Consider the following 14,925-nt stretch of genomic DNA (forward strand, 5'->3'; position numbering starts at 1 on the left):
GGTAACCTTACATTACAGGCTTCCTCAGATCATTCAGAACACTGCATTACAGGCCTCCTTAGACCATCCAGAGCACTGTGCATTACAGGCCTCCTTAGACCATCCAGAGCACTGTGCATTACAGTCCTCCTTAGACCATCCAGAACACTGTGCATTACAGGCCTCCTTAGACCATCCAGAGCACTGTGCATTACAGGCATCCTTAGACCATCCAGAGCACTGTGCATTACAGGCATCCTTAGACCATCCAGAGCACTGTGCATTACAGGCCTCCTTAGACCATCCAGAGCACTGTGCATTACAGGCATCCTTAGACCATTCAGAGCACTGTGCATTACAGGCATCCTTAGACCATTCAGAGCACTGTGCATTACAGGCCTCCTTAGACCATCCAGAACACTGTGCGTTACAGGCATCCTTAGACCATTCAGAGCACTGTGCATTACAGGCCTCCTTAGACCATTCAGAGCATTGTGCATTAGAGACCTCCTTAGACCATCCAGAACACTGTGCATTACAGGCATCCTTAGACCATCCAGAACACTGTGCATTACAGGCATCCTTAGACCATTCAGAGCACTGTGCATTACAGGCCTCCTTAGACCATCCAGAGCACTGTGCATTACTGGCCTCCTCAGACAACCATCCAGAGCACTGTGCATTACTGGCCTCCTCAGACAACCATCCAGAGCACTGTGCATTACTGACCTCCTCAGACACCCATCCACAGTGTCTGTGTAGTTTGTTCACACCTTAATACCATAAAAAATACCATGATATTCATTTTTTTTACTCAAGGAAAATATAATAAGTTTGGAAATTCTAGAAAAATGCTTAAATAATGCATTGCAATTTAACTAAACCCAATAGATTTTAGTCAACTAAAATGTAGAATATTTTAGTTGACTAAAATTTACTGGAGATTTTTGTCGACTAAATGCGACTAAAACCATTGCAGATGACTAAAATGTGACTAAAACTAAAATGGCATTTTACTCAAAAGACTAAAACAAAATTGAAATTTGACATCAAAATTAACACTGGTCCTGAAAAATTGATGGCTGTTGGAAGTATATCAATAAATATTTACCTGAAAATTGCAGAAAAGTCCCATATAAATTCCACCTAACTGTAGTTCTCAGGTTACTGTCATATAGTTTGCAGCAAAATGTAGGCCCATCCGTTGGTTTCAGTCCTGTAATTGTGATATATTCCGTCCAGTTCCTGTTGGGGTCCTTCTCTCTGTAGAGTCTCCCTTTATATTTCTCTATAACATTTCCAGGAGGGGAAAAGATCTTCTTGGCAGATGAGCAATATTGTGTATCTGTCTCCCCCCAAATGATCTGTTTAACTTTATCTTGTTCCTCCAGGCCAGAGTATGAACATAGAATGGTAACAGAACTTCCGGGTTGCACTGTATGAATTCTCATCTGATAAAAACACTTTGAAGATCTTGTGATCCCTATAGGAGCAGATAAGCAAAATGTATTATCAATGTGTAAAAAAACCTGCAGTCTTGTCAATGATTTTTTAGATGTACGTGTAGAAGAGATCTTGTGAATGTATACGTATATTATTATTATATATGTACATGGGGACAGCCATATGTGTTAATTAGATATGGAGTCTGTGCCACTTCCTGCTTTGCAACGCTATATAACGGCTGTTCTTTACTACTCCTTCTCACAATTCAAGTCTACGGGTTGGCCAACTCATTAAATTCAATGCACTCCTTGTGTGTGTAGCTCTACTCCCATAGGCGCCACAGGAATACTGTCCAGATCTCCCCACAATATTGACCCCACAGCCAGGCACATGGGCTGATTCACACATTTCTTCAATGACCAGTCTAGGGTTATTGTTTTTATTTTTGAAGAACTTGGATAGGGTTGAGTTAATTAGGTGGGATACTCCAAAAACAAGAACTATGTACATTTGAGGACTTAACCACTTAAGCCCCGGAGGATTTGGCTGCTAAAAGACCAGGGGGTATTTTGCGATTCGGCACTGCGTGACTTTAACGGACAATTGCGCGGTCGTGCGACGCTGTACCTAAACGAATTTGACGTCCTTTTTTCCCACAAACAGAGCTTTCTTTTGGTGGTATTTGATCACCTGTGCGATTTTTTGATCATGCGCTATAAACAAAAAAAGAGCGTCAATTTTGCAAAAATAACAATATTTTTCTAATTTTTATATATGAAATTCCCCCCCAAAAAATGTAAAAATCTAAATTTTTTAACATTTTCGGCCAATTTGTTTTATGCTACATATGTTTGGTAAAAAAAATCGAAAAAAGCGCATTTTTATTGGTTTGCGCAAAAGTTATCGCGTTTACTAACAAAGGGAAAGATTTTTGTTGTTTTTTTTTTTAACGCATAATGGCGGCAATCTGCGATTTTTTTTGCGGTACTGCGACATTTCGGCGGACAGATCGGACCCTTGACTGACATTTTTGACACGCGCTCGCTCCCCAGAGCCTCACAGGCTAGCGAGGTAGACCTACGTCACTCTGCCTGTGAGGGGCTGACTGCCGCAGTAAATATACTGTGAGCAGTCGGCAAGCGGTTAAGTGTACTTCAGAACAAGCTATATTAAAGTCTGCGCTTGTAGCAAACAGTAAACTTCAACTTTAAGATAGCAGTAGTAGTAGTAGTAGATAACTCCAAACTCCTTTCTTAACCCCTTCCCACCTATGCTATAGCCAAATGATGGATACAGCGTGGGATTACTTTGCGGGCGCCATGCTCTGTGATCGGGGTAAAGTGCCAATCACATCGGCCCTTTACCACTTGATCAGCTGTGTCCAGTGACAGCTGATCACTGATGTAAACAAAAGCCACTGTCAGCGTGAGGAGAGAAGAAAAGAGGCAATAACCGGCTTGTGTTAAAGGGTCATCAGCAATGATAATCAGGGCGCTATTTATCACTGTCCTGATTATCAGTGCAGTCCCTACAGTGCCCAACAGTTCTGCCAATCAGTGCCCACCAGTATTGCCAATCAGTGCCTCCTTATCAGTGTCACCTATTAGTGCTGCCTTTCAGTGCCCATCAGTGCCACCTACCAGTGCCTATCAGTGCTGCATATCAGTTCCACCCATCAGTGCCCTTCAGTGCCGCCTATCAGAGCCAATCAGTTCCAGCTATCAGTGTCGCCTACCAGTGCCTATTAATGCCCATCAGTGCCACCTATCAGTGCCCATCAGTACCACCTATCAATGCAGCCTCATCCCACCAGTGCTGCCTCATCAGTGCCCATCAGTGCCACCTATCAATGCCCATCAGTGCAACCTCATCAGCACACATCAGTGAAGGAGAAAAATTACCTGTTTGCAAAATGTTATAACAAACTATGACAAATGCTTTTTTATTTTAAATATTTGGTCATTTTTATTCTTTTTTTTATTTTTTTTAAATAAAAATAAAGACCCAGTGGTGTTTATATACCACCAAAAGGAAGCTTTATTTGTGTGAAAAAAAATTTAAAATGTAATTTGGGTATAGCGTTGCATGACCGTGCAATTGTCATTCAAAGTATGACAGCGCTGAAAGCTGAAAATTGGCCTGAGCAGGAAGGGGGTAAAAGTGCCCAGTAGGCAAGTGGTTAAAGCCACAAAAGCAGAGTCCATTTGAGTAGAAGATTAGATGGGCAAAACTCTTCACGACACCAGCCGGACTACTGTAGACCCGCAGCTGATTCTCTATCATCAGAATGGTGGCAAAAGCAGAAAATTGATCAAGATCTCTTAGAAGCGTCGGTAATTAAGGTCCAAGGACAGCTGGTTACCTCCTTCCTGCTTCCAAGTGACACCTTATTTTGATGATACCAGACCAGAATTTCAGTGGACAGCCCCCCTCAGTCAGCTTTCTATAGTTCAAGGGTCTCAACATCCAGGCCCTAAGGTCACCCACCTGAGGCTTCACAACAGCAGACATAGCAGCACTGACTGGGAGGGCAGCGTGCCCTCCAGGCTGGACTAATCGTCTCCAGGAAAAGACCTCAAGCTCAGTGTGCTCACAGAATATATACAGTCTCCCAGTATGCCATTAGAGCCTGCCTCTATGGGGATAGGCCGGGGCTGTATCAATAATCATGGTGCCATCTGCATAGCTCCACACATATCAGCCAGAAACTTATCAAGCTTTCTGGATGCATAGAGAACTATCAGACTGGCAGCAGTTAAACACACTGAGCAGACCTGACTAGCAGAATTCAGCTGCACATAGTATAGTGAGCAAACTATGCTTTTACCTAACAAGTAATCACCGCCACATTGTATAAAAGCCAAAAGTAGCAACAAAAATGATGTTTCAGTAAACCCTGCAATAATACTCAAAATAGGAATTTGCAGAAAATACTCTATACTATGCCTTTTTTAAAAAAAATATTTTTTTTCTGGGAAAAACTTTGAAAAAGTTGGTGGGGGGGGGGGGGGATTAGAGTGAGGGCTGAAACACTCTCTTACACACCTGTAAGGGAAGGTGCATGTTGGTCATCGTGTCCTCCATGTTTCCCTTCTTGTTGGACCCCAAGCAAGGGTGACATGAGAGGCCTACCCCGGAGTGGGTTCTTCTGGGCTAGGCTAGGCACTTTGGTTAAGGTCACTGTCTCACACCTGAGGTAAAGTGAAAGTATTCACAGCACTTCACTTTTTCCACATTTTGTTATGTTACAGCCTTATTCCAAAATGAATTACATTCATTATTTTTCTCAACATTCTACAAACAATACCCCATAATGACAACGTGATAGAAATTTGTTTGAAATCTTTGCAAATTTTTTTTAAAATAAAAAACAAAAAAAAAATCAAATGTACATAAGTATTCACAGTGTTTGCCATGACGTGACACAAAATTGAGCTCAGGTGCATCATGATTCCACAGATCATCTTTGAGATGTTTCTACAACTTGATTGGAGTCCCCCTGTGGTAAACTTAGTTGATTGGACATGATTTGGAAAGGTACACACCTGTCTGTATAAGGTCCCACAGGTAACAGGGCTTTTCAGAGCTTAAACCAAGTCATGAAGTCCAAGGAATTGTCTGGAGACTTCTGAAACAGTATTGTATGGAGGCACAGATCTGGAGAAGGGTACAGAAAAAGTTCTGCAGCATTGAAGGTCCCAATGAGCAAAGTGGCCTCTATCACTCTTAAATGGGAGAAGTTTAGAACCACCAGGACTCTTGCTAGAGTGGGCCGCCCAGCCAAACTAAGTGTACGGGGGAGAAGGGCCTTAGTCAGGGAGATGACCAAGAACCCAATGGTCACTCTGAGAGAGCTCCAGCATTTCCCTGTGGAGAGAGGAGAACCCTCCAGAAGAACAACCATCTCTGCGGCACTCCACCAATCAGGCCTGTATGGTAGAGTGGCCAGATGGAAGCCACTCCTCAGTAAAAGGCACATGGCAGCCTGCCTAGAGTTTGTCAAAAGGCACCTGAAGGACTCTTAGACCATGAGTAAACAAAATTATCTGGTCTGATGAAACAAAGATTGAACTTTTTGGCCTTAATGGCAAGCGTCATGTTTGGAGGAAACCAGGAAACGCTCATCACCTGGCTGGTACCATCACTACAGTGAAGCATGGTGGTGGCAGAATCATGCTGTGGGGATGTTTTTCAGTGGCAGGAACTGGGAGACTATTTAGGATTGAATGCAGCAATGTACAGAGGCGTCCTTGATGAAAACCTGCTCCAGAGCACTCTGGACCTCAGACTGGGACGAAGGTTTATCTTATAACAGGACAACGTCTGTAAGCACACAGCCATGATAACAAAAGAGTAGCTACAGGGCAGCTCTGTGAATATCCTTGAGTGGCCCAGCCACAGCCCAGACTTGAACCCGATTGAATATCTCTGAAGAGATCTGAAAATGGCTGTGCACAGATTGAGAGCTCCTGCAAAGAAAAATGGGAGAAACTGCCCAAAAATAGGTGTGCCATGCTTGTAGTATCATACTCAAAAAGACGTGAGGCTGTAATTGGTGCCAAAGGTGCTTCAACAAAGTACTGAGCAAAGGCTGTGAATACTTATGTACATGGGATTTTTTTTCGTTTTTTTACTTTTAATAAATTTGTAAAGATTTCAAACAAACTTCTTTCACACTGTGATTATGGGGGATTGTTTGTAAACTTTTGAGGATTATAATGAATGAAATCAAATTTGGAATAAAGCTTTAACATAACAAAATGTGGAAAAAGTGAAGCGCTGTGAATACTTTCCGGATTCACTGTACGTTTACTGAAACAACCGATTGAACTCTAATAAATTCTCTCGATGTTACTGTACATCACCACAGTCACTTATGCATTTAGAAAGGACACCCAGAGCCAGTGACCTTTCCACCTGTCCATCATACCACAGCTACCTCACTCCTAGTAGCAGTATAGGGTACCAATGTGCACCTAGCATAGACCGAATACATGCACTTCACTTCCTCTTCCGCACCTGTGTCCAGGATGAAGGCCCCGGTAGTGAAGACCTGCTCTCACTGCTATGGGAGATAGATTGCTGCTGAAGGAGAGCCAACAACATCTCCCTTACTGCAAGAGGCTATCTCACTTGCTACATGTACACGCTTAACGACAGGCTGCTAGGGAAACCTTCTTTACCCTTGGTAACCATTGTAGCTTCACACAGTTTTAACTCTGGTACCATTATCTTCACATCCCAATGTGTATAATGACCCAAACTGTAACTATGGGGTTGAATTACTAAAACTGAAGGACGCAACATCTGGTGCAGCTGTGCATGGTAGCCAATCAGCTTTTAACTTCAACTTGTTCAGTTAAGCTTTGAAAAAAAAAAGCCTGGAAGCTGATTGTTTCTATGCAGAACTGCACCAGATTTTGCATGCTTCAGTTTTAGAAAAATCAACCTCTAAATGTGCCGGTTACTTGCATTACACCCTTTGAGTTACTTCAGACCAGGCAGAGGCAAAGTTTCAAAAGCTTTACTTGAATAAATTAACATGATGGCAAAGACAAATGACCGTCCAACATAAAGTGCAGACATTTCTCTAACATTCCTAATCACTAAATCAAGCATGTGGCTGCACCAGCATACCTGCAGAGGAAACAGTCCATCTCTGGAAAAGTCCATAGTTGAAACAAATAGGTGCAAAAGTATGGCCTTTCACAATTCCTTTATAAATTATTTAAACTTAGATAAAACCACCCCTTCAGCTCTTTCCACTTTCTTATGCAGATTGAGCAACAATGATGTACCAAATAAATAAGAATTGATGAGCGCTAGGTGTTAATATTATTTCCAAACTTTACATAAAAAACAATATTGGTCAATATTTTAATGAGTGAACTCTCTATAGCAGGGATGTGCAGTCAGGGGAGGCAAGTGTGTCAGAGCAAAACAAAAAAAAAAAAAGAAGGGTTTGAGGGTTGTAGCTCAACGGGGGGAAGGTAGCCCAAGTCCTGCTCCTAGTACCTATGGTTCCGGAGATACGGGGCTCCTTGCACAGCCTGTCAGAAGCTTCATACAGTGCGGCTAGTTTAAATACAAGCTGGCACATGCTGTTTGCAGCAGACTAAGAGGATGACTACTTGTCAGAGGCACTTAGTTTAATGACAGCTTGGAGCCTTGAACCAATGGTAAAGCATCATTGGTCCAAGCTGTCCAATAAAAATGCTGCAGTGGAGGCTCTGCTCTCACTGTAGTGTCATAGAAGAGGGTATGTGTCTAAAAGACAAATGCTCCTTTCCAGTCCAGCCCTCTTAACTACAAGGAACAAAACATGGGTTTATGGATATTAGGTTTACCCACAATCCCATGTTTTTCTCACACAGTTAAGAAGGAGAATCTGCTGCTGCTGAAAAGCTACTTCTTAATCAAGCATTATAATAAATTTTTATGCTATATGTTATAATATAATCGTTTATTATTTATCTATTTACTGTGAAATTACTGGTTTGAAGTTATAACTGCAAACTTCAGTAATTTGTCCCTTAAACCACCTTCTTGAGTACAGCTATTGAAAATATAGTTAATAACCTTAAAGTGTTTGTTACCCTAAAAAAACAAAAACAAAAAAAAAACAGATCCAGTTCCCTTAAAGCATGTTATACAGCACAGTGCTTGTGCTGTGTAAATTGACCCCCCGTGTCATCTGAAATACCTGGCTGATCCTGCCTGGCTATACCCTCCTCCCTGTAAACTGACCACGTTTTATCATGGCTGCTGAGCCCTAACACCATGGTCAGTTTGCATGCCTCTGTCATCTGCAGCTCTGTGTCCTCCTCTTCCCCCTCCCCTCCCTGCCTGTCTGCTCATGTCAGTGCCTGCCCCTCCTCTCCCTGCTACTTCCATAATTAATATAAAAACATCCCGTCCCCTCTGTAACATAAAGTTATGCCCCCCTGTGTCTGTGTTATATAAAAAATATGACGATATGTACCTATATCAGAGCATCTCCTGGTGCTCACGTGACTCCTCGGCTCACTCTCTTCTCCTCCTCCCCGGCTGATGTCAGTGGGAGTGCTCAGCCCCGCCCACTATAGCTGTCAGCTGGGCAGAGGAGAGGGCCGAGGTGTCACGTGAAATGACGGATGGCACGCAAACTGAGCATGGTGTCAGGGCTTAGAAGCCATGATAACACAGACACAGGAACACTTATTGTTATATTACAGAGGGGATGGCATGATTTTATATCAGTGGCTTAGCAACCACTATAAAAACAATATATAATAATTATTTGTATAGTACATACTTATGGTAATTAACCACTTGCCACTCAGGCCAATTTTGAAACTTCTCTCCTACATGTAAAAATCATAATTTTTTGCTGGAAAATTACTCAGAACCCCCAAATTTTATATATATATATATATATATATATATATATATATTTTTTTTTTTTTTTGCAAACATCCTAGGAAATAAAATGCTGGTCGCAACATGGTGGTCGGGAATAAAATGGCTGCAACTTTTTATGTCACATGGTATTTTTGGAAAAAAAATTGTTTCATGAATAAATAAAAAAGCACTAAAGTTAGCTCGATTTTTGTGTATAATGTGAAAGATGAGGTTAAGCCGAGTAAAGAGATACCTAACATGTCACGCTTTAAAATTGCGCACACTTGTGGAATGACTCCAAACTTCAGTACTTAAAAATCTCAATAGGCGACGCTTTAACATTTTTCACAGGTTACCTGTTTAGAGTTACAGAAGAGGTCTAGTGCTAGAATTATTGCTCTTGCTGTAACGTTCACGACAATACCTCACATGTGTGGTTTGAACGCCATTTGCATATGCTAAAACAAGTCCTTATACTGGTTAAATTAGTAAACTGTGAGAACTAATGAAGGTGCCATATATAATCTATATCAGGGTTTCTCAACCTTTTTCCAGTCAAGGTACCCTTTAACCTTCCTAGCGGTATTCCCGAGTGTGACTCGGGGTAAGATTTTAGAGCAAAAAGCGGTAACCCCGAGTCACACTCGGGGTAGCGCTAGGAAGATCGCTGGATGCTGGAGGAGGTTTTACTTACCTTTTCTCCTGGATCCAGCGAAGTATTCCGGCGGTGTGCGGCGGCGGAGCTTCCTCCCGATCGTCTGCGAGCCCCTGCTTCCGTCTCCGGCGACGTGACGTCCGCCGGGGGGTGGAACCGGCGGCAAATTCGAACGTAAAACACACCAAACACACTGATACCATTCAAAATAAAAAAAAAATCACATTACATTGCCCCCCAGTGCCCTTTCCTGCAGTTTTACTGTACTTTTTATGTAAATATATGTGTATATATATATATATATATATATATATATATACATAATTCTTGTGAATGAGCAGCCCAAACCAACTGTATACATATATATATATATATATATATATATATATATATATATATATATATATATATATATATACACGTGTATATATATACATAATATATGTATACATATATATATATATATATATTATATATATATATAATAAATGTATACAGTTGGTTTGGGCTGCTCATTCACAAGAATTACATGCAAAATAATGGTACCGCTTTCAGCACCTAAAATCCAAAAGAATCATACCGCCAGAGAGGTTAAGATTCAGCACAGTCTCCAGGCACCCCATTCTAAAATGTAAAAACAAAACTAAAAGTTTTTACGTATTACAGCAATATCCATACACATAAGACACCTAACATTAGAGATGATTTATTCTTTGAAAGCAAATACACTTTTGCACACTGGTACTGACTAGTATTCCAGCTTTTCTTGTTCCTCATTTTCTTTGCCCCACACAGCTAATATGACCCGGTGCTGACATAGAGGAGCATTGGGTGAGGGGGGAGGGGGGGTCAAACAAGGATGGTGTGCCGGAGCCCAATGTATTCCTTTTCAACCAATCATGTCAGTAGAATGCCCAAAGTTGTAATGCTGCACAATGAAAATATGTGGCGTTGTGTATCAAAAAGGAAGGATGATCCACTTGCTGGTACACAATTTTGGGGCAAATTTGGGCTATTTTAGGCATTTTCCAAAGGCATCCCTGAAGAAGCAGTGTGGGTCGCAGTTCCGTTACAATATAGATAAGAGTTTTTCAACCAGGGTGCCTTCTGAGTTACATAGTTACATAGTAGCTTTTAGAGGAGAAGCGTTTTAACCTCAGGCAACGCGGGGGGGTTCTTTACTGTTAGGGCAACAAGATTGTGGAATTCTCTACCACAACAGGTAGTTTTTGTGGGAAGTATGGCTACTTTCAAAAGACTCTTGGATGTACATCTCAAGGATCAGAATATTAAGGGGTATGAGAGATGATTATTGCCACACACACCCACACAGGTTGAACTGGATGGACTATTGTCTTTATTCAACCTCAACTACTATGTAACTATGTAACTCAGAAGGCACCCTGGTTGAAAAACGCTGATCTATATTGTAACGGAACTGCAAACCAACACTGCGTTTGTGTGCTTTCATCAGAATACCGCTTCTTTCAGTCTGAACATAGATATCAGATATTCTAGCGGCCCCCATGCAAAACTAAACAGAACTTAGCTTGTATAAAACTGAAACCTTTTATTGAACAAACTCACACCGAATCTATACCTCACAGGAGGACATCCCCCTACTGATCAGATTACCCCACCAGGTCAGGTGCCCTATGCAAAACACCTATGCAGATGAAATTGTGTACAGAAATATAATTAACCTGAACTAATTATCTAAGGAACCACCAACACAAACAGTATTCTACTTTCCCACCAGTAACTAATAGAAGACAGTGATTCAATCAACCTGAGCAAATTAACTAGCAGACTGCCATCCTCGAACTCCTGAAGTACAATACATATTATCATAAGTGTAAACACAGAACCCACAGTAGATAACAGGTGAGTAAATCAGCATATTCATCAATGTGTGGAAGACAGGTGGTTGAGCTGATGATATGTGAAGCAGTCTCTTATTGGCAATAGGCAGCTAGGCCTTAACATGAATCCTAGGTCTAGAGTCCCAGAGTCTTCATATGTTCCTTGAGATATATTGTTGACAAATATTACTGTACAATTTGAGTAATCCAAACCATATTCTCAGTGTCCATAATTTTCTTGGTCATCCTGTGTCCCTAATAGACATAGGGTGACTTACACATAAGAGGGGCCTAGGGGGTTGAGAGAGGGATTTCCCAACCTCTCAAAGGTAAGCTGGGTTCCACAGGCCCCCCAAACAATGTGACTCCCAACACATACATATTCAGAGAATAATTCAGGTTCTATTCTTTTAATATATAGATTATATATGGCACTTTCATTAGTTCTCATAGTTTACTAATTTAACCAACATAAGGACTTGTTTTAATAAAATCAGGACTGTTGGTAGGTATATAGGGCACAGGGTCATTTTTATTTTTTATTTCTGAATTCTGTAACAGCCCTGTACTTGACCAGTGAAATCTCCAAAAACATCTTAAAGGGACAGTGTCTGTAAATAATTTTGTTAAATTAGTAGAACTGTAATCGCCTACATAATGAGAATCAAATACATAAATTGTGAATATGTAACCTTTGTGTATCTGACTCTGATACTAGCCAGTGCCTCACCAGCCACTAACCTCACCGCACGTCCCTGCTCTATAGTGTCACCACTATTAAAGTGCATTAAAAAAGCAATTTGTCAAAATATGTGAAAACATCTATGATAAATAAGTCATATAATATCACCACTATTAAAGTGCATAAACACAAAAATCAATGTGCCAAAATCAGTGTATTTAAATTCTTCACAAGCTTTATACTCATAGGATTTGCTGCTTCAAACCAGTGATCTTCCATGTGTCCACACCACGACCCCCCTATCAAGCTATAACTCCCCAGATTCCTAGACCCAGGTTTTCAGTGGGCCTAATAATGTTATTTTGTAGTCCCAAGCAAGGATAGCAGAGAGGCCAACTCCCTGGTGACTCCCTTCACTGGCTCTCTGATTCAAAGACAAATCGCGAAACACAGGATCAAAGCACAACCCGTTTATTCCATGAAATATCAACATAAAAGAAAAAAGTCTGAGTGCCTGAGCTGACACTAACAGATTCCATTCCAGCAGTGTACGGTCTCCCTTGGAACCGCCGCTTACTTCTCCAACAAGAGGACTGACCAGCGTGTCTGCACCTAATTTACTTTGTCTGCACCATTTAAAGAAGTTTGCACAGTTTTAGGACAATCGTAATATGTACATGCACCAGGATATAAGGAGAATATATGCACGTTTGAAGTTTTATTTGGACTGAAAAATTGTAATTCACTGTGTTATTGTTTATATACATGACATTACGTGTATACAGGGGGTCACACCATCTGTGTATATTGCATATCCATTTTATTATATTTATCACCTATAAATGGTTAGAAGTTTTTATACGTCCTATTAAGGGAGCTACTACCTATTAGGAGTTGTTTCAAAAACACATTTTTAGTTTGATATTGGTAGTGCTACAATTTTTTATTTTTTTTGTTATTTTGTGTTTAAGTGAAATTAATCCACTCCTATTTTGCTTATAGTCAGAGATTTTTTTCTTAGAAAATAAGTGCAGGAACTCAACCACGACCCCCCCCCCCAAAACCCCCCTCGACCCCCCACATACACCCTACAAATCGCATCAAATACTGGGGTGGTATAATTTCACTAGGTCGGGGGTCCATAAAGAAGCATTAAATACCAGGAGTGCATTACATACAGAGTGCAGGGTTTAGGGGTGCGCTGTATACAGAGTGAACAGTTAAGCCTTCTTCCACAGCTGCTAACCTCTGCATCCCGCATGCACATCTCACCTTCACCCCTCTTCAGGTGTGGCCTCTGCATGCAGCCCCTGCTCCACTGCCTCCATCTTCCCCCACCTTAAAAGCTTCACCATTTTCCATATGTCTTACTATTGTTGTTGTATTAAGCTGAATCACCCAGCCGACTCTAGTACCTCCGTGCACAAAGTAGGTGGCACCACCTTTTTCACTTGCAGGGAGATCATCCAGTGGGGGTGTCAGCATCCGCACTGCACCCCGGGCACCTACATCTCCATTGTCCCCATCCTGAACTAAGTGGGAGCTGCTCATAAGATCAGATCTGTGGGAGTCGTTGGGAGACAAGCTGCCACTTGTAAACACAAAAGCCAGACTTCTGTGTGTACAAGTAATAGTGCTGAGCAGAAAGCAGAGGACCTGAGCCAGAGGTGGGTTCCACCAAGTTCCAGTTGAAAATAAGCCCTGCTTACAGTGATCTTCAAAACAAATCCTCTGTAACTATAATCTGCTTCAGTGTAAATCTGTGATTTGCCCATAGAGGAATGGCTTATATATTTATCATATCCCTTTTATAGTTAAATATTAATTTTAGATAAAAAAAGAAAATACTGAAACTATACCTTGCGCAATATTGTTCCTTGAAAAAATGAAGGCGTTGAGATTGTATTGCACTTTTGGTAGCTCTAACTTCTGGAAAGATGAGAAGTTTACAAAGACTGCTCACAGCTTCCTAATATTTGCTGCAAACATTGAATTTGGCCAAATCATAATCCCTCTGGTAGATTAACTGCATATTTGCTTGTGGAGATAACTTCTATAGTTGTATATATCAAATTTTAGCACTTACCTAGAAAGGACAGACTGATCAGGATGAAGAGTCTCATCGCTCCTTACAGGGTGCCGTAGTTGGACGGGAGAGGATGTGTTGTCCCTGCTTTGTGGTCTAAATGCATTTCAGTTTAAAGAAGGAGGATATGAGCAAACCACAGAATGAAGAAATGGCAGAATGGGTTTTCGAGAATCGGATGATATGGAAGATAACATACAGACATGACGTACAGTAAGGGTGCCATGAGGAACTAAAGATAGCAATTCATAAGAACAAATTGATGGCAAAAGTGTACATGAAAGAATAGCTAATTTGTTTGTCCTGTCCTATAGGGCAGGGGTCTCCAAATTTTCGAAAACAAAGGGCCAGTTAACTTTTTGTGAGGGTGACCAGTCTGTCAGTGTAAGTGAAAAACGCTCTGCCATAAAGAGAGCAAACAATGCCCCACCATTGGTATTAATTGGAGAAATTGTGCCCCATCCTTGGTATCAAGTAGAGGAATAGTGCCCCATCCTTGGTATCAAGGGGAGGAATAGTGCCCCATCATTGGTGTCAGTGGGAGGAATGGTGCCCCATCATTGGTATTAATTGGAGAAATAGTGCCCATCCTTGGTATCAAGGGGAGGAATAGGGCCCCATCATTGGTGTCAGTGGGAGGAATGGTGCCCCATCATTGGTATTAATTGGAGAAATAGTGCCCCATCCTTGGTATCAAGGGGAGGAATAGTGCCCCATCATTGGTGTCAGTGGGAGGAATGGTGCCCCATCATTGGTATTAATTGGAGAAATAGTGCCCCATCCTTGGTATCAAGGGGAGGAATAGTGCCCCATCCTTGGTATCAAGGAGAGGAAT

At 41.4% G+C, this 14,925-nt stretch overlaps 1 protein-coding gene across 2 annotated transcripts in view; it reads right to left on the reverse strand.

Annotated features, from left to right (window-relative positions):
• Positions 1 to 14,217, reverse strand: part of LOC309551920 (uncharacterized protein) — a 199,725-nt gene extending 185,508 nt beyond the window's left edge. For both annotated transcript variants that reach the window (XM_082252639.1, XM_082252640.1), the window contains exons 1-2: positions 14,091 to 14,217; positions 1,091 to 1,462 (exon numbers count right to left, since the gene is read on the reverse strand). In XM_082252639.1, coding sequence (XP_082108765.1) covers positions 1,091 to 1,462; positions 14,091 to 14,127 — 409 coding nt within the window. In that variant the 5' untranslated portion in view covers positions 14,128 to 14,217. The remainder of the gene's footprint in view (positions 1 to 1,090; positions 1,463 to 14,090) is intronic.
• Between the last annotated feature and the right edge of the window lie 708 nt (positions 14,218 to 14,925).

Source organism: Pelophylax lessonae (assembly GCF_965119305.1).
Source record: "Pelophylax lessonae genome assembly, chromosome: 4".
Taxonomy (NCBI): domain Eukaryota; kingdom Metazoa; phylum Chordata; class Amphibia; order Anura; family Ranidae; genus Pelophylax; species Pelophylax lessonae.